This window comes from Maniola hyperantus, chromosome 1 (assembly GCF_902806685.2).
Source record: "Maniola hyperantus chromosome 1, iAphHyp1.2, whole genome shotgun sequence".
Lineage (NCBI taxonomy): Eukaryota > Metazoa > Arthropoda > Insecta > Lepidoptera > Nymphalidae > Maniola > Maniola hyperantus.
Genome location: NC_048536.1, coordinates 11,806,718 through 11,831,752, shown reverse-complemented (window position 1 = coordinate 11,831,752; position 25,035 = coordinate 11,806,718). Strand labels below are relative to the sequence as shown.

The 25,035-nt window shown below is 35.9% G+C and overlaps 2 protein-coding genes across 6 annotated transcripts in view; one reads left to right on the top strand and one right to left on the bottom strand.

The window, feature by feature from the left end:
- The window catches only part of Schip1 (Schwannomin interacting protein 1), a 374,012-nt gene that overhangs the window by 22,266 nt on the left and 326,711 nt on the right, over positions 1–25,035 (top strand). For 2 of the 5 annotated variants that reach the window (XM_069498142.1, XM_034970463.2), the window contains exons 2-12: positions 1,105–1,483; positions 1,612–1,772; positions 2,104–3,143; positions 3,399–3,496; positions 4,505–4,602; positions 6,149–6,275; positions 7,384–7,590; positions 8,340–8,515; positions 9,247–9,387; positions 11,269–11,402; positions 12,056–18,382. In XM_069498142.1, the coding sequence (XP_069354243.1) occupies positions 1,111–1,483; positions 1,612–1,772; positions 2,104–3,143; positions 3,399–3,496; positions 4,505–4,602; positions 6,149–6,275; positions 7,384–7,590; positions 8,340–8,515; positions 9,247–9,387; positions 11,269–11,402; positions 12,056–12,137 (2,637 nt within the window). In that variant the 5' untranslated portion in view covers positions 1,105–1,110 and the 3' untranslated portion in view covers positions 12,138–18,382. Of the gene's footprint in view, positions 1–1,104; positions 1,484–1,611; positions 1,773–2,103; positions 3,144–3,398; positions 3,497–4,504; positions 4,603–6,148; positions 6,276–7,383; positions 7,591–8,339; positions 8,516–9,246; positions 9,388–11,268; positions 11,403–12,055; positions 18,383–25,035 lie in introns of those variants that run through there. The other 3 variants (XR_011236653.1, XM_069498145.1, XM_069498148.1) reach the window with 3 other exon arrangements.
- LOC117984032 (uncharacterized) overlaps positions 1–25,035 on the bottom strand; it is a 218,296-nt gene that overhangs the window by 52,940 nt on the left and 140,321 nt on the right. The gene's annotated exons all lie outside the window — the stretch shown is intronic.

Sequence of the window (25,035 nt, the reverse complement as noted above, 5' to 3'; positions counted from 1 at the left end):
TTTATGCATCATAGTTTTTGAATTATCGTGCAAAATGACGAAAAATACGACTGTCGTACGGAACCCTCATTGCGCGAGCCTGACTCGCACTTGGCCGGTTTTTCTTTTTCAGATCAGTACAATGAACATAATAGTTACCAATCGATCGATTTGTTAGGCTGGCGATTTAGCATTCCAGTACATTGCCGCGTAAAAACCATTAGGAGTAACCACTTCCGCGTCATCACTTAGGTACCTACTGCCTAGAAAGATAAGAAAGATCGTAATTTGTATATGAAAAAAAACCAGTTAAGTGCGAATCAGATTCATCTTCCGAGGGTTCCGTAACTTGGAAAGAAACATAAGGTAGGTACTTACCTATGTACCTACTATATAAATTGTTATTTGGTTAAATTAATATACCTACCATCTGAAAAACAAATCCCTTTCAATTGATGAAACTGCAATACTAACGTATTGCTGGTACAATTTTTGCGTGTTTCTAAAATTATTATTAGTAGGTACAAGTGATAGATATAGCTGATAGATACATTTCATTACTTTGGCGTCTTTGGGTAGAAAATAAAAATTCTGTACTTAACTGTACGTAACTGTATTCTGTAATATTACTTAGTCAATATTAACTAATATTAGTCATTATACATATCTCACACCCGGCTTTACTCACGTGTTAATACATACCTACATAATATTAGTCAATTTAATAGACTGAAGTATTAGTAAGTAGGTTTTTATTCCAATAGGTACAAGTTATTGACTACAATCTCCTGGTGGACCCTAAGTAATGATGCAATCTAAGATGGAAGCGGGCTAACTGGGAAAGGGTACACATTATGCCAGTTTTATTAAACCTATACCTACCCCTTTTATCGGTTTCTACTTTCTACACGGCATCGTACCGGAACGCTAAATCACTTGGCGGCACGGCATTCGCCGATAGGGTGATAACTAGGTATCTACGGATGTAGCTGCCCACCAGACCAGAATTCTGCTAATCCGCTCTTGGCCTAAGCTCTACTCATTTTGAGAAGAGATTATGTGCGCAGTAGTGGGCGGGTGATGGGTAGATGATGACATTCTAACAGATTTTTCTGTATTTTACAGGTAATCATGAGGATTCCAAACATCACTGATAACGGCAATGTAGTACTGAATAATTCAAACACAATTTCGCCCCGAGATATAAGCAACCGAAGCTACTTAGATTCAGATAACCCGAGCTTAACTACGAATAGTAACTTAGACGAATATAACGTCCAAAATAATAGAAATTACAACATATTTTCTAATGATAATGTTGATAACAGAACTATAAATATAGGTTCTAAAAGTATTATTTTAGAAGACAATTCAGAGTTTAGAATATACAACAAACAATATAGATTGAATAACCAGAATGTAGACACAGAAAAAATACTCAACGATAATAAAAACCATAATGACAATCGGTCAACTGATACTATTTGGCCTGAAAACTGTATAGGTAAGGAATCATATACAATAAAAAATATATTCCTTGCTAAAGGTAGATTATATTTAATCTACTTTTAGCAAGGAATATAATGTATAGTGGTAAATAATAAAACTCTTGTGCCGTTTCCATAATTCCAGATAATGCTCAAGATTCCACAGATTCTACGCCAGCAGACGAGGAGCGTGCGTTTGCGCTATCTGACTCTGAGGAAATGTCTGAAAAAAGCATCCATCCTGTTCTCAGGGGAATTGTAAATCCAAACTATCCGGGTTTCCAGCATTTAGCGCATACGTTACAGGTAAAAATAGGCCGTAGTTAGAAACCATTGAAGTGCAAACATTCAACATGGACATAAAAACAGAAGCCTCAGTAACGCAAAACATTACTTAGTAGGTACACTATTCTCTTTCGGCGCTATGTATGAAAGGTCGTTTCACCTACATACATGGGTTGAATGCTCGAAGCTATACTTACTTAGGACCTACACTCGAAAATAGACTCATGTTTTATACAACGGCCCCAATTAGCCCGATGATGATTAAGAATAAAAATTCATATCCCATTGCAATGTGATACATACGGTTAATATTGTCTACTTAGTACTTACCTTAAAAATTACTATATTACAGGACTACTCTACAAACATTGGATCTTCCAATCATTCGGAAAATGATATGACGGACGACGATTTAGATATAGAAATAAGTGAATCAACATCATATAACGTTAATGGAAATCTTATAGAAGAGGGATTTAATAACATAAATAAAAATAATGAAACCACGAGACAAAGAAAATTACAAAATTTTTCGTTATTAAAAATTGATAAACCTGATACAACTACCAGAAAAGATGATATGCCAGACCTCTTAAAAATTATCTCTCAAAATAACAACAATATCGACTCGATTAACTACGATTTGAATTGTTCTGATATTGACATTGAAAATAATTTTCATACCAAAGACATTATAGGTGACTTTAATAAGGAAATTGAAGATGAAATAAGGCAATTATTAAATTATAATATAAATATAGAAGATGATCTAGAAGAATTAAGAAAGGATATTAAGGATACTTTGGCAAAACCAATAGAAAACACTATTAATAATATAAGTGAAGTAGTAAATCATGTCATTAAGAAATTAGTAGAAAGTGATGGTCCCAGCAAATGTGATGCAGACTCACTTGATTATATTATGAATGATCATGAAATGGAAGATATTACAGACATGGATAAGGAAAATGAAACCAACACAAGAACTGAAATGAATATAAGCAGACCTACATTTTTATTAATTGAAAATAGTGTTGATAATAAGATAAAAGACGCAATATTGTCAGACGGTAAAGATGAAATCAATATTTACGAGGAGGAATACGACACAGAACAGCTAAGTCATAATGTTGAAAGTACCATCAAACAATTAAGTACAGAGTTAAGGAAAATAATACCAAAGTTAAATGAAATGCGCGAGCGTGATAAATTATGGGTTGAGAATAAAAAGGAGATCATAACTGATAGTAACTCTAATAACATACTATCAGGTACTTTAAATTGTACTGGAGAATCTAGCGAGTATCTAAAACACGAGAATCTGAAGATAACGAGAAATGCACACGATAATTTGATATCTAAAAATCAGCATCGTTCAATAAAATCTCTTGCGTAAGTATTTTTATATTTGATTCGCAGAAAGTCTGTTATTTTTTCTTTTTTAGGTACCTAAACGTTATTTTTTTTAAATGAAAATATTACAATAGAACTTAAAGCTACCATTATATACTATACAAATCATACCCGTGTGGATGTGGAATGATGCCAAGAATACTGGCTGCAGTTCCGCACTGGACAGCCAGGCTGATCCGTTGAGCAAAAAATTACCCAACAAAAAAATTACACGTTATTATAATTATGTTTCAGTGAACCCAAAATTCTACAAAATATGACAACAGCGATTTCAAAAGCTCAAAACATTGCATCCGTCCGTAAAAATGTCACTCATACAGAATCCGATTTCGGTAAGTGAATTATTTTGAATTTGGAATAGTCTGTATGTAGGTAGGTAATAAGAGCATTCCGAGACGGTCAAGCGGCTTGACGTACCACCACGTAGATTTTTGCTTGAGTTAAGCATTTACAATGTTTGCTTAGTGCTTGAATCAAGCATTTATACATGCTTGACGGTGATTGTTGCGATTTTATATTTTGGCTTGATCAAGCAAACGGCACTTTTCTCATATAATCTCGAACACTGTCTGAACGTCATGCCAAGCAAAAATATAAAATGTACATCGACCTTTAGAAGGAGATAGCATCTGGTATCTCCTTCTAAAGGTTGTTGAGACCGACAAAACGTCATTATATAGGTATGAGTGACAGATACATCATACAACGCTCTACAAAGCCGAAATGTCATTCTAAAGGCCGATGTTACTTTCTGCCGCGTACTGTAAATACTTGACTCAAGCATCAAGCTAACTTTGTTAACGGTAAAAATGCTTGACTCAAGCAAAAATCTACGTGCTTGACGTCAAGCCGCTTGACCGTCTCGGAAGCTCTTTAGGTAGGTAATCGGTATATTTTGCATTATTATTATTAATTGAGTTACGTGCCCATAGAATGACGCTCGTTCCACACTACGGGATATAAATTATATTATAGCTTCTGGTCAAAATAGATATTCAAGGTTACAATAATTTCGCGTAGAGCTAAAAATTTGTACGAATGTTGGGAACACCAAAAGTCTCTATCGATCGATCGATTGGTGTTCCCCATAGAGATAGGTGTTTCCATAGATTCGTGGTGTTTCCAAAGAGTATAATGGGTGTTCCCAACATTCGTACCAATTTTTAGCTCTATGCGAATTATTGTAACCTTGAATGTCTATTTTGACCGTATAGAATAGCAGGTAACACGTTAAATTTACAATTAGATTATTAGATACGTAATTATGAGAGTAGTCGATAAATAGTTTAATAAAACATGAGGGTTGATCAAAACATATAAAGTTCATAATTTTTTTTCAGAGAGCTTTGATGTGTATAATATAGAAACAGCTTTACCGAAGTTAGATTTGGATGCAATCGAAAACCATATAAAAGCAGCTAAGGAAGCCGAAAGACGAGTATGTGCTTATTGATTTGTATTATTGTGAAATGGTACCTACCTATTTATTTAATTAAAATTAGGATTCATAAACAAGTAGGTAATCAGTTGCAGCTTGTCATAAAATCAAAGGGTCGGTATTATGTACAGTACCCGGCAGGAAATATTGTACATCGACCTTTAGAAAGAGAAAGCGGTTTCGTAGAGCGTTGTTTCCGTCTTGAGACCGACAAAATGTCACATAGGTATGAGTAACAGAGACAACGCTCTACGAAGCAGCAAACTCTTTCTAATTTTTTTCTTTTTTAAGTTCTATTTATTTTAAAAATTTAGGTTGGTAGGTAATAGGTATCTACAATATAATATCGACCCTTTCATTTTACGAATTTACCCCAATCATTCCCAACACAGCTTTGAAATTGGCGCTTATTGAAGTAACGGTTAATGGATACATTCACATTTTACCACGTCTCTTGCAACCCAAGAATAAAATTAAGCAGTTACCTACCTACCTAACTGTTAAAATAATTTAGGTGCATTGGCAGTGTGGTACTTAGCTTAGCTTTCTACGGTGCGATGATTCAACGGTGTAGGCAGACTGCCGTTTATTACTTAATGTTTTGCTGTATCCATTTCCATACTTCAATAGCTGACCGGACAGCCTGACGCGTGTTTTGTTGTGTTTGCTACAAAGTTTGCTACAAAGGCGTAGTTAATTGGGTGTAATAAAAAATTAAGTGTTAATAATGGCGTCGATGCCTTACTTCAATTCGGAACAAAGACATTATAAAAAGGACACAAGATTTCTTTTGGATTTATATACAATTACGTATGATAACCACGAAACCGTGGATAATATTTGCTGCCTCGTAAGTTAAATATTTATTTAATTACCTACTCTTTGTTCGAAAACACAACCCTAATAAACCATAAAGTATTTTTTAACAAAGAGAAAAAAAATAGAACGGGTATTTTTGTCCTTGGCCTAAATGTCAAACATGACAGGAGTGACAGGATGGGGCGAAAATACGTCGAATTATGTTTTGTCTGTTTACCTTTACCTTTAATTTTTCTCTACGATTCAACGAAAAGTGAAAAAGCGTGCCATTTTTTTGCCAAAAAATAAAGACTGATTAGTTTTAAGATGTTCGAAAATTTAATAACGAATATAAAACGAAAATTTAGCAAGACTTCTGATGAAATAAGTCCAGTAGAAAAGGAGAAATCAGGGTTTAAAAAAAGTTTGCAATATTTTAAAACAAAATTTTCGAAGCCTAGCGAAACCAATGTTACTACTCATGTTTCGGTCCCCAATTATTACTACAATGATAATAATATGTCTCTAAGCCCCCGAGCGATTGGTGCTGGTGAATGCGCTCAAACTGAAATTGAATGGCCAAATCTCTGTGACACCAACCCTAACATATTGGACAAATTCACTAGGATCGTTACCACTGTAGACAGTACACCTTACGACAGAAATGTGAGGAATCATTGCCTGCAATAGATATTGATAAGATTCAGACATGTTTATCTAGTCAATTTAAAGATTTGTTATTTTTCAGAAACGCAATGACAGAGAGGAGATTAGAAAACGTTTGGCCATGGGTGTTGATAGTGAGGAGTATTACAGTTTGGGTCACATAGACCGTCCAGGGAAGAAACCCAGCTTACATTCCAGACTTCAAAATGGTACCTAAGCATATTATAATATTATTAATTACTTACAAGATATCCTTTGCAGTATCTATATCCCAACCATGTACCTATCTATGTTAATAATATGTTTATGATCCGAGCCTCTAGCCAGTTGATGTGTTAAGTGTATCTATTGCTAAAAATAAGTGTTTGTTGCTTTCATTGAATTATAAATAATGTGTTGGGTTAAAACATGGGAATTTGGAACATTAATCATGATTCGTGACTAACTCAAATCTAGGTCAATCTCAAAACCTTAAAATATAATACAAAAACCTAAATTTGTACTAATTCTTGGTTATAATAATTTAAAAAACTAGTGCAGAAAACAAATCATCAAAGTAAGTAGTTGAAAACAAAAGAATATCTTTATAAAATGGCAAAATATAATTTTATACCAACTGGTTCAAGTACCCATGAAGTTGAGAATAAATTCTGACAGAGTAGCAAAAATTTTGGAATATAGCTTATTGTGCTGTTGATGATTATGAGTACATTAACAATAAAACGCGAGCAACTAGCATTAACAAAAAACAAAAGGCATAAATTGCACACTTACTGACTTTGAAGTGAAATTAGAAATCTAATACAGAAAGTTTTTTTCAACTATTTATTTCAAGTGTTATCTACTTTATAGATGCTTGATTTTTTGAGTTTTGTCTTTTATGCTGAATACCTAAATGAAAATATTATCAACATTAATAAAAAAGAATTACAAAGTAATTATACACTTGTGAGTAATTTATTCAACTTGCATTCTAAACACATAAAGGCTAATTGCTTGGCAGCAGTTAAAATAGAATTTATTATTGTGATAGGCAAATCCTCTTATTCTTATAATTTATGATACATTTTCTGTTATTATAACATATATATCTGTTAAGTCACCTTTTTGTCATACCATTTCTCTGGATTTAATCAAAAATTGTACAGCAAAATGAAATGTATGATAAAATATTGCGATTGGCCTTGAATCACTATTGCAATATTATGTTAACATTTACACTTTTATTAATGCAGCTTATGTTAAGTCAAATTGTGTTGTATTATGTAAAATGTAAATGTTCAACTAAATGTGTATTCTGGTTCTGTGGTGGTGCAGGGAAAAATCTACAAATATGCTTTATGAACGAAACAGCCTCCGATAATGAATCTCAAGCATCTGATGCAGAGAGAAATTTCTACTGCAATAGTAAAAGTGCATCACAATCAAGTCTATTTAGCAAGAACAGTTTTAACCATCCATACCAAACAAGACCACTATCTGTTAATATTTCAAAAAATGACAAAGTTACAAATACCCAGGGTGGTAAGTTGTTGAAATTATATTGCATGAAAAAATTGTAAATATGACTATTGTTTAGATTGTTCCCACAATGATTGTTATGCAATTAGTTAACTACAATCTTTTAATTGCTATTGTTAAAAGTCAAGTAGATGTTTTGAGTTCTTATTACTAAATAAATGCTAAATAGAAGCCTACTTAATAAATATCAAAGAAAATATTATATTATTGAGTACATACTTACCTGTTTAGTAGTTGCTTTTGTATGTATATTTTTTATTCCATAATGTGTATAACTACCTGACTAGATCAAATGCTTCTCGGATCGTTGAACTTAATATTATTCCAAATAGAGAAGAATATTAAATGGTTTAGCAAAAAATTGCTTGGTCTGACCAACCATAATTTGGTTTTTATTATAAGTAAATTATATTTTGATTTTTGATACATAATAGTAATTTAATTAATGCACAAATCAGTAAATCATGTGTTTTTTGCTTAAGTTTTTTTAAGTCTCAGTTTAAGTATGCATAATTATAGGCTTCACAGTTATGTTGATGGTTGATGAACAATATACTTATTGTTATAGAATTAAGAATCTATTAAATTATTATTGTATTGATTTGATGTTGTTCATGTACATACTGTGTTGTTGTTGAATACTATGAAATTGGTTAATTTATTCTTGAGTATATTTTATTACAATTATTTTATTAAAATGCCTAAATACATCATAATATTGTTACTAAGACTGTTTTTATGTAATGTTTTAGGTGCAAAACTTCGTCCAACGTCTCTCACATTAAAGTCTACAAAATCTCGATCAACACATTCGCTAGGACATATTGAATTGAAGGAGTCTGATTTCTATGCTTTACAAGCTACTCTGCAGACAGAGGCCCGTATAGCGCTGGCGCAGGCGAAGGAAAAGGCTCGATTACAAATGGAGGTAAGGATATCTTTATATATAAGAATTCAGTATGTTTGTGTCCACAAAACTCGAAAAGTAGACTGGTTTGATTTGAATTTTTTAATTTTTGTTTTAGTTGTATATCTATATAATAAGAGTGTTTTTATATATTTTTTATTCTGAAGTACCCACGGGAACGGGAGTTATTTACTTCCCTAATGATCATTATCAGACTTACAAACAGCAAAGTATGGCTGGGATGTCATAAGTAAAATCGTAGCCTTTCTCAATTTCCGGGATGCATAAGCTACCGACGACACATTTTAAAAGGAAGCTCTTTCAATTGTTGTGCGATGAATCGTTCTACTCTGTCTCAGATTACCTCAATTATATATCATGGAAATCATAGTGCTAATTTAAGATGTATTATTAATTAGTTATAATTTTATAAAATAAGTTTGAATAATATACCCTACATCGTTTGTCATTGTGCAAATTACCTTTAGGTGTAGATATATTATTATTAATATTTGCATGCTGAAGTATCAGTAAATATGCGGGGACTATTTAGATTATAAGTATTAAGACCTTTGTAAACTACCCATATTTAGCAAATAAAATAATTTCATTTGCAATATATCTCCTGGCCCGTCCATATCCGTTTTCGTCAAATGGAAAACTAGCATACTGATAGACAGACAGTTGTAACCGTGACCTTTCGCATTTATAATATTAATATGGAAGTTCTGATTTTCGTTAATGTATTATAGCATGAACGTCACGCACGAGCAGTGTCGCCGGTCACGGAAATGTTGCGACGCAGCATGGAGAAGGCGAACGCCCCGCTGGCGCCCGACCGACGCCGCGTCTCACGGCAACTACTCACCGACATGAACATTGCGCAGTTGCAGGTAGAGCTTTTAGCTTTATATAATATACTAGCATATGCTCGCGAATTCGTCTGCGTGGACTACACATATCAATTTCAAACCCCTATTTCACCCCCTTAGGGGATGAATTTTCTAAAATCCTGTCTTACAGAATGCCTACGTCATAATAGCTATCTGCATGCCAAATTTCAGCCCGATCCGTCTAGTAGTTTAAGCTGTGCGTTGATAGATCAGTCAGTCAGTCAGTCACCTTTTCCTATGCGTAAATTCTGATAAAGGACTCACCATATTTGCTGTATCAACTATCATGTCAAAAGCACGATTTGCTATGGTAATGTGTTCATGAACTAATAATTATTAGTCTTTTCAATTTTCAAAGTAAGATATCAAGTGGGGTATCATATGAAAGGGCTTTATCTGCACATTCTAAAACAGATTTTTTAATGCATTTTTGACATGTTAATTGACATATTATAGATTAAATAGTGCAAGTCTTTCTTAATTTATGCACTACACTGGCTTTCACAAAATAAAGTATAGCGTAGTTTTGGCTGCAATTATGTTAAATCTAGCGAATTTTGAGTGCAAATTAAGTTAAATCTTGCGCATTGTTGACTGGAATGAAGATAAACATTATGGATTGCTAGCTGCAATTAAGTCTTTTCAAAGCTTTTATCAATAAATATTCTCTCCGAGAATGTTCCAAACGCCAATATATACATATTGATTGCTCAGTCCGCGTGCGAAGCTGAGGTGCGTTGCTAGTCTTTTTTGTAAATTAACTTCTAAAATTTGTACCTACTCGCATTTTAAGTCACTAAGTATATCATAATCTATTACAATTGTTTCTTGTACAGATTAAGCGCTGCAGTTTTTTGTACATGACCTTGCATTTACAGCCTTTGCCATTTGAGACTCGCCGACTCACGCGTAACGTCTCGATAACAAAAGCCATTGTGCAATAAATTTTGGTACCCTTTCGTTTCTCTTACATCAATGTCAAAACCGTAAATAATGGGCCGCGATTTGAAGTAAAAAAATACTATTGGATCACAATAGGTTAAATATTTGTTTGGATAATATATTATTTGCGGTTTCAACAATTATTTATTAGTTCCTTTTTCTCGCGAAGGCATGGAGCTCAGTTTCTACAGCTCTTCTGTATGCGGGTTCAGATTTTTTATGGACTCAGATGTGCGAACAACTTGCTGAAGTATCTTTTGTAGCTGTAACGTATGTGCTGTGCAGGCACAAAAGGAGGGTAATTGGGACATATTGCGGTGCGCGAACTTATTAGGCAGCCTGACAGCAAGAGTTGTAAAGAAACCGCCCTCGGCTTTGTCTTGCGTCTATGGGTACAGTTGCACATACATACAGTACGCGGCAGAAAGTAATGTACATCGGCCTTTAAAATGACATTTCGGCTTTTTAGAGCGTTGTCTCTGTCACTAATACCTATATGACGTTTTGTCGGTCTCAACGACTAAGATAATGCTCTACAAATTTGCTATCTTCTTCTAAAGGTCGATGTACATTACTTTCTGCCGTGTAATGTACACGGATTACATGTAGGGCGCGAACTTAGTTTAGACAGCCAGACAGGTAGATGTAAAGACGCCGCGCCTCGGCTCTGTCAGCGTGCCTTACGTCTATATGGGTACAATTGCACGTATAGTACGCGACAGGTCGAGAGGAGGGAACGTCCCGCACACCCGCACAGCCTCCGCGCTGACCCGGTGCAGGCGAGCGCGTGTGACGTGCGGGTGTGCGGGGCGTCCCATCGCCTTATACCCGATACATACATACGCGGACCATACGTCCTTACGTCGAAGTATGTGGTGCGTGAACATAGTTTAGACAGCCTGACAATAGATGTACATGGCAATGTGTGGCTTGCTGCAGGTGATAGTGAACGAGCTGCACTCGCAGATCGAGGGACTGAACGACTCGCTGGTGAAGCTGCTGATGGCGCGCGACGAGCTGCACATGGGACAGGACTCTATGCTCGTCGATATCGAGGATCTCACCAGATATTTGTATGTATACCATCCACACTAATATTAAACTTTAAAAGACATTTTAACGAAATGTCCAGTTATGCCAAAATGTACCAAGCCATGTCGCCCCAGATCATTTTACGACAGTTCCTGCAGATCTTCATCGCTGGCATCGTCACCGTAATCCAACCAAGCGGGCCATCCGGACCATGAAATGGCCTAACACAGGGGTGTTAATTAAACTTAACCTATGGCTAAAGTGGTATTCTGTTTTTGCGTTGTGCTATTTATATGAATACATAGTAGACGACAGGTCGAGATTGCAATCGGGGAGGGAACGTCCCGCACACCCGCACCAGCCCCCGCGCTAACCCGGTGCGGGCGAGCGCGGGGGACGTGCGGGGTGTCCCCCCGCCTCAACCTGTCACGGTCTACACTAAATGTGAACAGTCCAGACTCCAGGCCCTTGGTAGATTCCATCCAAGTTGAGTCGCCAGGTCACAATTCACTCACATGGCTCTAGGACGTGACTTGGCCTGTTTGGTTAAAGATGTTTACGCTTGGGGCGCTAACTATAAAGGCAGTTAGGTCTGTTTGATTTTGACTTTATATTGTTTCGATACTCGAAATCGATCAGCGTTGTCGACATTGTGCAGCCTTACCCTACTGACGGCTGTCATTTTCTCTTCCAGAGGAGTTAAGGAGCAGACCAAGAAAACCAAAGGCACTACCAAGTCCGGCGTAAGGAGGCTCACGTCATTAGTGCACAAATAAGTACTATAGTAATAAGAAAATACTCTATACTGTTCTAGTTGTAATTGCAGTTTCTTATGTGGAGTATATTATTATTAACATTATGGGTCCCATGTATAATTGTATAGTCTTATTCAACCTGTTTAATCTTAAACTATCTTTGTGTATTTATGGACTAAGAGCCCGCGAGGACCAGACCTTCGTTATTTTATAAAATCTGAAAGTTTATCTGCATATTGTCCCCAACACAAGGAGGAACGATCAGCGACTATAAAGTTTGTATCATGGTGGCTTTGGGAGATTACAGGTAACAAAGGTGTAAAAATCTTATGTCAAAGTGTAAAGTCTATTTTTTAAATATTTTCTTCGGAATTGTAGTACAAATCACGTCATGAATTGCCAGATACTTAGTGTCGTGGCATCACCCTGGCAGACGCCCTTAAGTTTAAGGGTATGCAGAGAAATTTTCAGTTTTTATAACGAATTTCTGGCACTCCCGGACTCTCTCTCTATTACTATTTACTCTTGCTACAATTCATTATTGTATTTACTTATATATCGAGACATTTTTATCGGCTATCAGGTTTTATAAGTTCAACATTTTTTATAAAAACAACTTATAAACAGCAATAGTAATTACTTTACCAATAATATTGTTGTTAACAAATTCTTTCTGATAAATAGTGCTTATTCAGCCATACATTAAATTAAAATTTTACAGATCTAAAATTATTACCAAACTTAGAGGTTATTTGGCGTGGTCTTTTCACTGGTGGTATTTTCACTGATCTGTATACAAGTACGCTGGACTTGTATAGAGCTTATGGCAGACGTGTTTTAGAAGCAACTTGATTATCGCCATTTTGGCGCTGATAGCAGCAGTGAGCCGTATATGAGCGTGCTTGAAACTAAATGTTAGTGATGAGACATCTAACAACATAGTTATGAAGACTATTTACATAAAGTGTTAATTTTAATTTCCGGTACGCTCGGTAGGCACAAAAAATAACTATAATTTTTACATGCACATCTTTGCACATCTTTTCTAGCGTTCTTGCAGGTGTCCATATATCTGTGACAGATGGCCTACAAGTCCATTCACGCCTGCCATAATTTAAAAACCCTGATGATAAAAATTATACCAAACACCTGAAAAATCAAAGTTTCAGAATATACGAATACATAATAATAAATAGAAATATAGAGTACTTATACGTGCAATCGAAAACCAATTATTATGAATCAATCACCCTTTCCATGTATTTAGTCAAATTTACTAAGTTAAAATATTGTTGTGGTACTAACATATTATGTATCTTAAGAATTAATTGGTTGCGTCTGGCTTTATGTCACATTATGTTGGTGCTATAAATTATATTATACATCTATTTATCAAGATAATCTCAAAACTAATGTAGTAACTTGCATGTTATATGGAAACAGGAAACATACATTTGAAAAGCAACACATCTTGAGTCAGATCAAAGTGTGTTTTTCTGTGACCAAAATTACACAACAAACATCAGATGTTCAAGCCCCAGTTCACGACAGTTAGGGAACTTCTAACAAAATTTCGAGGCTTCGACGTCACTGGCAAGCGTCAAATGTTAGTACATTTGACGTGGGTAGCCCTAAAGTCCTATTTTTCTTTGATTTTATGTCACCATAGCCTAATATTTGACATATTGTCGATTCAGTATCAAACCGAGAGTTCCCTCACTCTAGTTCACTCTGCTCATGCGACGCTTGGTTGCTTTTGATCTCCCGTCGCAAAAAGAGGAGTGTTATAAGTTTGACCGCTTTTAGGCCGAGATCTATAGAGCGCACTTTGACTTTGCTCAGACTTAAGATTGAGTTCAAAAGAGTCAGATTTATGTGAGACATATAGCTCTGTCTCGTTTTACCTCTGTCTTAAGTCTAAGCTAAGCCAGAGTGCGCTCTATAGATCTCACCCTCAGTGTGAGTTTCTCTCTAGCATCGTAGCACTTAGATGGATACGTTTGAATACGGCTTTTTCTATTCGACTTGTTTTTTTTTCTATATGTTTCGGAAGCGGAAAAGTAAACGTAGGCAGAGCTCTTTTTCCAGATGCAAGATTAGTTACACAGTTTTTGTAAAATGTCAAACAACCACCTTTTTCGATAACACGGTAACGGTGTAGGGCTGTCTATCATCGCTCCATACTGTGAAAACTATAAATTATATATATAGTTTAGGTTTGAGATTATACTTGCTTTACTTGCTTGGTTGTAGTATTTATGTCATAGAATTAATTCTAACTATACGATTTTAGTTGTTGTTACGGTGTTTTATTTTGATGCCATTAACAACAAAATGTGACATTGTACCAGACGATTTGTGCCCACCATGGTTTTATATAATCATTGTGGCTAATTCCTTTGTACACAATCTCTAAACTAAACTAAAATATCACGTCTAAATCTATTGCTATCCCTTTCATAATGTTGCTTGCTGAAAAGGAAAGCACTAGATTTAGACCTGTTAATTTAGTTTAGTTTAGAGATTGTGTACTAGAGAATCGGCCCCAATGTTGTAGTAAAAATATTATTTAATATAGTGAAATATTAAGAAAACATAAATCGATTTAAACTGGTTTATAGATCTCTAGTTGCGAATGTTTATTTGTATATTGTGTTACAAATGATGGTATTCTATTCCATATTAAGAAATAAGGTTTTTTTATAATATTCTATCTTGGCAATTCCCTATAAAACATTATATAGTTGTATATTCACGGGTCCGCTTTAATATAGATGCCAGCTCATCCTAGGGTATAGTATATATTTGTGATTTGCATATTAGAGAAATATTTTTTCATGATAGTGCTCATTTTGTAGAATAGTTAATCATGTTCACGCCTGTGAGGCTAACAGCAAACTAACAGGGTGAAAATTTTTGTCGTTCAAACAGAAGGAAAAAGTTGCAACTTTTGTTGATATTGGGAAAAAATCTAAATAATAGAGTCCATAGAGACACTAACGTTACATTATAAAAATATTGAGGGTAGGCGATTTTTTTGTCGTGTGAAATTGGCTCGTCACATTGCACATCTAAAGTCCTGTATCACCACTGCCTTCAAGAATACAATTGAACTTACTATTATTATAGACTGTAGTTAAGATGTCCTTTCCCCCGTACGTGGTTCGATTCAGGGCATGCACCTCAAACTTTTTACAATGTGCGTTTTGTCCCTGTAATGTCTACTATATTGAATTAAAGTAAAAGTTATTAAAGCAAAGTAAAATCAGCTAGTAATTTTTGGTAGGTAGATTAAATTGCGCAAGCCGTCTGTATAATACACCTTTTCAGAAATCACTCAATAAAATGATCACATAGATATCATAATAATAAAATTCTTTATTAGTGACAAAATTGATCACAATATAGTTACTCGTACACATAGCAGACACTTACACACTAATTATGTAAAACACTTAAATCTGTCACATGTTTCTTTGTTAACCAACTGCGGTCTTATAAATAAAAGTGGTTGCACAAAGTACTAAGATCTAACTTGGGAATCATAAAATAATTGCATAAAAATTGACAATAAAATATAGATAGCCAAAACTAAAAACACGACGACCAAGTCGATTTAAGAGCAGTTTATTCGTAGCGTGCTATTAACCAACGTAAATTGGTTCTCATTTGATTATTATAACTACCCATCAAACTAAATAAAATTATGGAGACACTTTTTAAAAATTGATATCTATGTTTCTTGTTTTTCAGATTTCCGTAAAAATGTGTTGTCTTAATCAGGCTCCAAGGTTTATATACAAATCTGCGTGCCCGTATAACATTGAAATTACACACTTACAATCTGGAAAACCACAGCCACAAATATTTGTTTTTAGAATGTATCCACAAACATTGAGTTTGATTGGTAAATATTCAAATGAGAAAAAAAAATGAGAAACGAATTACACTTGTATGAAGAGGGCTGAAGAGTGCGCTAGGGAAACTTCCCTTAAGTGGTGCGTCTGTCAGAGTCGAGATTAGAGTTGTTGACTATTTTTAAGTTGCTTGCTGGCCGTTGTCCTTTATGAAACCATTTTTATTTCTTAAACTTCTAGTTGAAACTCTAGTTACTAAACTATAATGTTGTTTTTTAGTTAATGTAACTAACTACATTTTGCGGTACCTTTTAGTTAATATTATTCAAAATAGATCTATAGTAGATATCAATCGGCCTCGAATTAAGAAACTTTAATGCGTGCAAGGCTTGTTTAGACTTTATGTTAATTTAGAGTACATACGTCAATCCATTTCTGCATGACAACTAAAAAAACTGAGGGAAAAATAAGGAAATCAAATCTTGAATTTGTATACGAAAAATAGTAAATACCGTTAGTTACGGCCAAACTACGCCTATTTGTACTTATTTTATTATACCTGACCTACCTAAAAGTGAAGCACCACGACGCGTTGCATCAGCGGAGCGGTGCGTTGCCGCTGCATCACCCTACATAGACATCACTGTATCATGCTAGTATGTTTAGTTACGACGTCGTGCGGCGTCGCACCGCATGCGCAACGGGCTTGGGAATAGAGAGAGGACGCAAGGAGGACTGGTGCGATGCAACGCCATACATCTGCCGGAGCGGCAAGGCAGTGCCCGTGTAGCACCCAATACTCAAATCCACAACGGTGCGGCGCCGCAAGTAACGCACTGTACACGCATCGGTGGCATCAGTCTGAGTACCCACCCACAAACGCAAAGCAGTCGTAATATCGCCGATCGCTGTTGCTATAAAGTTTCATGTGTGCTCTAGCCCCAAAGCCTTCGATTCTATTATAATTTATTACTAGATATATGATTTATTTTAATAGGTGTTAGGATTTTTTAGTTTTTAGTAGAAATAATATTCATATTACTATGTACCTATAGTTTTCAATTGATATTATCTTGTTTTTAGTACTTTAGATTGATTAAGGTTGTGTTACCATTTTGATGATTATTACTACCGAATTATTTTTATAGAGTATAGATAAAGCGTCGATTCATTTTGTTATTTAATCACGAAAACTCTGTATGAAATAAAACAATGTTTTTCGAGACTTGCCAGTTGCCATCGAATTGACTATCCAATGCTATTTTATTTTAATCCTAAACTATAAACTATAAAACCATAAAGGCGCGGTCTACCTCAAGCTGCATCATTTCCTACTGTTGGGTGTGATTTTGCAGTCAAGCGCAAGTATAGTTAAAAAAACTATTTTGGTCTGAGGCGCAAACATCCAACTGATGATTATATTATTATTTATCTGTCAAATGAAATCGGTCCTGTATCGGCAAAATATCTTTTTTAACGATCATAAAAACTGGCTTGAATCAAAACATGTAAAAGGCAGGACGGCCGTGTCGGCGTGTACCGAATCTTACTCTTTTTCTTTTACGATTCCATTACGAAGGCTCCTTAATCCCTTATATTATTGTCACCGTGTAATTGAGTACATGTTGGTTTGTCTCAGAGTACAGTTAAACTGTTTTTGTTGATTTTCATTGGCTGTCACGATGTGCAAATGAACGCAGCTGCTGTTATTTTTTTATGCATCAAGTCATTCTCGTGTTCGGTTTTAATAAAACATTGATAGTATCGCCGTGAACTTTGTCTAAAACTGTTTATTGCTAGTTTATTAAGGTGGATTATAGCCAATATCATCGTCGCAAAGGTGTGATATATTTAAAGTTTGTAAACCGTATTTTTGTATGGAACACCTGAGAACCATTATCTGTAACGTTTTTGTTAAGTACATTTTGTTGGTATTATCCCGCTGCCGTGATAGCCTAGTGGTTAAGACTTCCGCCTCCTATCTGGGAGGTCGGGGGTTCGATCCCGGGCACGCACCTGGAAGTGGTGGACTATGGCAGAACCCTTCTCATTCTGAGAGGAGACCCGTGCGCAGTAGTGAGCCGCTGGATGGGTTGATCACGATGTTACGTGATGTTTGTTCTCATAAAACAAAGTAGTAAAATTTGTATCTTCATGAGGTCACTAATCTGTTCTCCAAGTGAGTACATCTTCCCAGTAATTGCACTGGCTATTAGGATTATACATACAAGAATGCGGTCATACATATAATACCTATTACACATGTTTAATGCACCTATCTATATCCAAGAATTAGATTAAACTTACTGTTTGCGATAACATAAGTGAAGCTTGGCGCGCTTATTGACAAATTCTTACAGATGTGATACGTACCTACTATTGACTATTCTAAATAAATAAGAAAGTGTTTACACTGTCTTTTATTTTTTACTCTGAAACACTAGTAAAAAATACCTATGCTTTTGTTAAAAGTTGCTGTTGCTCGGTCTAGATGTAGAAATATTATGAATTACTTTACCGATAAACAACAAAGGCAGTATGAGAGTCTGCCAATGGTTTTATAAACACAAGTATTTTATATAAATATATATATATTATTGCGGCCTGGGTTCTCTACCTATTTGAGCCTTGGCGGTACATGACTATATTATTTTCAATTATCATTATTTATATCTAATTTTTATAAGCCTCAACTTTTATCTTATTATTATTATTATTTATCCATACTAATATTATAAATGCGAAAGTGTGTCTGTCTGTCTGTCTGCTAGCTTTTCACGGCTCAACCGTTCAACCGATTTTGATGAAATTTGGTACAGAGTTAGCTTGCATCCCGGGGAAGGACATAGACTACTTTTTATTCCGGAAAATCAAGGAGTTCCCACGGGATTTTTAAGAACCTAAATCCACGCGTACGAAGTCGCGGGCATCAGATAGTTATTAATATTTCGGTTTCTTAAAGTACCTACTATTGAAGTTAGAGTTGTATCTACTTAGGTAGATATAAAGATGCCTTTTAAAGATAAGTAGGTAGGTATAAAACTAAAAAAATACGTGCAGCTATTGAGAACCTTTTTGTAGTCTGTTAAAAAGACCATTTCAGCAACCATACTAATGGGGGGGTCAAATAAGCCCTGGTGGCATTAATTAACCTGCAACGGATCAGTTCCCACAATTCAGGCACTTCCCTACGATGTCAAAAGCATCGCTGACCCCAAAACGGGACCCCCACCTGCGCAGCCCAGGTGCGTAAGCGCAATTAAAATCATTCTCTAATAACACCTACTCGTGCTACAATTTATTTGTTCTGTTGTTCTTATCAACTGCAATTCTATTTGTAGGTTTACCAATTATTTATATGAACAACATTCGCAATGATTTTGTGAGCACATATTTAGCGAACTACCTACACATATTTTAACCAGTTTATAGGTAGGTTCTACTTTTCAGATTCTACGCGCTCCTTCTACCTATTTATTTTCTTTCTTCTAATTAAACAACAACCACTTAAAAATATGTACATACTACTACTTCTGTCATTTTATCTGTTTTTATAGTGCGCGCAACACACGCAGTCCAATCTGAAGTTGCAACATGGGGGTCTGCACAGATCACAGACTAAGGTTTAAGTAGGTACAGAAGTCCGGCTGAGATCTGTTTCGGTACAATGCACAGTGATATCGGATACGCGTCATGTTCAGATTGGACTATGTACTTGTTTAGCCTTCATTAAGTAAATCTACTACAGTGCCGTCGTCTAAGGACTGTGCCCGCCGCTGCCTCGTAAAGCGTACTGTGACTATTTGCGCCTGAATATCTAGGACTCCGTTCTGGCTCTAGATTTGGTCTCAAGTTTAGGCGAAAGTGTCGGTGCAAGCCTCCAGGCGATATTTGTAAGAGTCCTCGTCTGCTGCTGGACTGTCCTGCAAAATGGCATAAAGGGTGAACCTAGCCATTTTATACTTTTGGTATCACTCGATGAATTGTTATCTATGTTGTATTTTATATGGATCTACTTGCAGATAGATAAGTAGATATTGATACAATTTATTGAATAGATCCTTTATCTAAATCGAAAATAAAATGACGTGATGAAAAGGGCTTTTTTGTATTCCGCGAACGCATTTGCAAACCTACTTAGCTATATATTTTAATTTTATTGGTCAAATTTTTTAGGGGTAAAAATTGTCTGTGGGAAGTGGGAACTAATGGATCCGATCTCATTAGGAGTTTGATAAAATAAATTGCTAAAATATTTTATCAGAAGCTATAAAATATGTCGACGTCGACATCATTACCCATGATATTATAAATGCGAAAGTATGTTTGTTAGTTAGTCTGTTCGTTGGTTTGCCCGCCAATTATGCCGCAACGGAGCAACGGATCGGTCTGTTTTTTTGCGTTGAAAGATATCTATAGATAGGTAGTTAAAGACCTTGAGAGTGACATATGATAGTTTTATCCCGGAAAATCAAAGAGTAGGTATTTTTAAAAACATAAATTCAGGCAGACGAATTCGCGGACATCAGCAAGTTAAGTATAAAGTTTAGGCTTGTCACTTAATAGATATAGGTAGGTATACGTACCTACCATATACCTACCTATCTCAGCGTACAAATTATATTATCAGTGAAGAAGAGTCTAAACCTATATTAGAAATCTAGCAGTTGCCCGCGACTTCGTCCGCGTAAAATTTCTGGTTTCTCATGGGATCTGAAATTTTTCCGCTGCAAAAGGCCTCACTTCCTACTCACTCAGTCTCGCCTTAAGGCACGGAACCCAGAATGCCTAAATGCCAATTTTCATATCTCTAACTTCAAGACTAAGATTTTCATCTAACTTTTCAACCCCCATTTCACCTCCTTAGGGGGAGAATTTAGTTAGATCCTTTCTTATCTGATACCTACCCCCTAGAAAGAACCTACGTTTCAAATTTCAAGTAAAAATAACAATAGTTAAAACTTTTCTATAAAAACATTTCCCCACTATTTTACCAACCTTAAGGGGGGAATTTCCAAAATTGAATCATACAGATTTTTATTATTTAAAGCTAATAACCTAAATGTCGATTTTCATGTCTCCAACTTCAAAAACATAGGATTTTCATACAACCTTCGATACCTCCCCTTTCCTACCCTTAGGGGGGATGTTCTCGAAACCGTTTCTTAGCTGATTTCTACGTCCTAGAAAGAACCTACCTTCCAAATTTCAAGTTTGTAGTCTTTATAGTTCCTGAGATTTCTTGATTAGTCAGTGAGTGATTGAGTGAGTGGTATTTCTCTTTTATATATTTAGATAATTATAAGTAGGTAGGTGCCTAACTTTAATCCAGCTGCATATTAATACCTTGTGCCTAGGTATTTCACTTTTTTTATTAAACAGGTAGAACAGCTCGTTACTTGGAAGTTAAAATTTGATATAAGCTTTTTATTTAATTTTTACGCGGTAATATTAAACCATTTCATTCGGAAATAAAATGTTATCTTACCCTCTCGATCAGTTTGGAGGCGCATGCAAATCAGCGCCGCATGCGGGCGCGCGTCACCAACACACACTCGACTCACCGCATCCATGTGCCCGGGTAGCTTGTAGCAGATGAGTATAGTATGTTTAATATATAATTTATATAATATGTTTAATAATTTTTAAATCATAATTCTTTATAAAAACTAGCTGATGTCCGTGACTACGTCCACGTGGCTTTAGGTAGATAGAAAATCCCGTAGGAACTCTGAAAATCCGGAGTATAAAAAGTAGCGTCACTTCCACATGTTGGCCACGGTTAAATGCTCTTGCCAGACCAGACCAGAGACAATTTAGAAATTATAAATTCTCTAATTGCCCTTGCTGGGAATCGAACTCGAAGACCACAGCATTCACCACTGTGCCAGGTAGGTAGGTGCATTTAAGATGCGTGGAGTACCCAGCTAGGGAAGTTTAAGTAATATTATAATTTTTTAAATAAAAATGTATACATATTCAATTCATCATCCTCATCATCAAAAACCGATCGCCGGCTCACTACTGAGTACGGGTCAAAATGAAAAGGGTTTGGCCAATCCACCACGCTGGCCAAATGCGGGTTGGCAGATTTCATACACCTTTGAGAACATTTTGGAGAACTCTCCATGGTTAGAGGTGCGTGACCAGAATCGAACTCTCCGAAAGGTTGACTACACTTATTCACAATCATTACTGTGATGTCTCACAGTATCAGTCTCACGTGTTCAGTAAGGGATTGGGTATTTAACCACAATTGAAGACAGACATAGATCTTTCTACCTGTGACTCCCCTGGCGGCAGGCGCAGAGTTCAATGTCAATGGTAGAGCCGAACCACAGCTGAACGATACGGGCATTTTTCTGCTTTGACATTTAATTGCTTTCCCATTTACATGATTCTTTTCACGTCATATTGTAACTAGCTGTGGCTCGCGAATTCGTTTAAATAAAAATATTTTTTTTTTGGTGGGAGTGTTATTATTTATGGAGAAAGTAAAAAAAATGTTTTCTTTGTTATTTGCTGTAGATGTCCTGATCAGTGGCGTGCAATTCATAGAAGCATAAAAGTGCTGCTTACCCTAGTTGAAATGACCAGTGCCCATTTTTCTTTATGACCTGCCATTCAGGAGGTCTATATAAGGTGTATCTAAGGCCTATCTTACTAATGCTTACCCTGGCTTCGAACTCTGTGCACGCCACTGGTCCTGATCCATATCTAGCAACTCTAATTCTGGAGCGATTCTTCGTAAACATTTTAAAATATTACTGCTTAGGTATTATATATTATTCTCACTTCTCCGTGAATTATCTAAGTGTAGTGTATCTATATTAAAATCAGCGTCAAAATTTGTAAAGTCTCTATGATCTATAAAACGAGCGTGCGGAATGTATACTAATGTATTTTCGAATCCTCGTGCTTTCCCTTGTAATATCGTATTTCCTAGGATAAGCAAGCTCCTATCTCATGGACATTAAAATGCAACTCGATAATCCGTTAAAATTTTGTCGAAATTGGTTTGGCGAACAGCAGTCGAGCTGTAAAGCAGTAACAGGCAGACATACAACACTTACTTTCACTTAAATATGAGTATGAATGAGTAATAACCCACACATATCGATACAAAAGATTCTTGTAAATTTTGCACACATATTTGTCGTATATAATACAAACCGTCGCGGCCACAATAAACCCCATCAACCGAAAAATGATTAACAAGCGATTACGCTGACGGATGGGTAGCGCGCCTACGATGGCTTCCCGCGCTAGTAGACATTCACCATGTTCAGAGCGGTCGGGTTTATATTTATTTATATTTTGATATTAGAAAGACAATCTTATTTAAAACTAGGCTTCGCACGGGGTGCTTACCTATTCCATTGACAAATATGAATGTATTATATTAGAATACTAGATGATTCTAATTCTGATGATCTTCGTCCGCGTGGAGTTAGGTTCTTAAAAATCCCGTGGGAATTCTTTGATTTTGCGGGATTCAAATTTGATTGAACGGAAGATCCGTGAAAAGCTAACAGGCAGACAAACACACTTTCGCATTTATAATATTCATATAATATTAGTATGGTAGTATGGATTTATAACCTTCCTTGTGAAATGTTCTGAATGATAACTAAACCCGTATTAAATTGCCCCTGAGAAGTTTAGAAACCAATTTTTTTTACTGATATAACGATTACTAGGATTCTAGAACAGGTACCTACGTTACGAGAACAATGAACTCGAGTACAATAGCTACTTATTGCTGAATCAGAAATTCGTACCTACGCGCACGCCAGACAAACTCGGGGTCTTATCAATGGAATAAGATACGTTCGGAATTACGGACAAGAGATTCGCAAAAAAGTAGATAGGTATATGAAAGACATACAACAAATCAAAGTCAATCAAAAATAGCAGCGATCCTCGGGAGGATTCATCTGGTGGGGGAGGTGAAAACGTTCAAATCGGGTCTCCTCCTCCGCCCTCACACTGGAGAGTGTGAATATCAGTGAAGTGAAATAAAGAGACAATAATATAGACTTGGTAGGCATGACAAAAAATAAAAGGTTTAGATTCAACACAGAAAAACAAAAACAACACAACTAATGGAATTAAGTAGGTACTACAGTCAAGATTAAATATCTTTGCAGTCAAGTCCTGAAAGTAGACTTCTAAAGGCTATGGTTTCATCCCCGAGTGAGCAGCACGGGCGATGCGCGGGCGCACGTGCCGCGACATATGGCGGCGCCATACTGTTTGTTTGCCAATCATAACGGACATATTTCATCAGATAACGGCCCGCCGCCTCCGGCATATTGGATCAATCTAAAACAATATTGTTATTCATTCATAATTAAACGTCAGAGCATCGCGTCAATTTGCAACGCTTTTCATCAAGGACGTGCCCTGTTAATTATATTGGCTTATGATGGATGTTATATTATTATTTATTACTATTCCAGTCTGTTTTAAATAATTTTAATTTAAACATATAGACCGATTTGCTATATTATTCCATACTAAATGGGAAAGTGTGTCTGTCTGTCTGCTAGCTTTTCACGGCCCATCCGTTCAACCGGTTTTGAAGAAATTTGGTACAGAGATAGCTTGCATACCGGGGAAGGACTTAAGACTACTTTTTATCCCGGAAAATCAGAGATTTTTAAAAACTAAGTCACGGTCATCATCGAGTAGTTTTATATAAATTATATAAAAAGAAAAGTTCTGGCTCACTGACTGATACAACATGACCCAGACCAAAACCTAGAAAGCTGATGGAGAGAGAGGTTCCTTTTGTATATTGTAGTACAAGGTCGGATTACTCAAAACTTCCACGGGATCGCCATAATCACACTCATATTATAAAGGCGAAAGTTTGTATGTGTGTATGTTTGTTACTCTTTCACGCAAAAAATACTGCACGGATTTGGCTGAAATTTGGAATGGACATAGATTAACCGTGGATTAACACATAGGCAACCTTTTTTCCCGGAAAATCAAAGAGTTTTCACGGGATTTTGAAAAATCTAAATCCATGCAGACTAAGTCGCGGGCATCAGCTA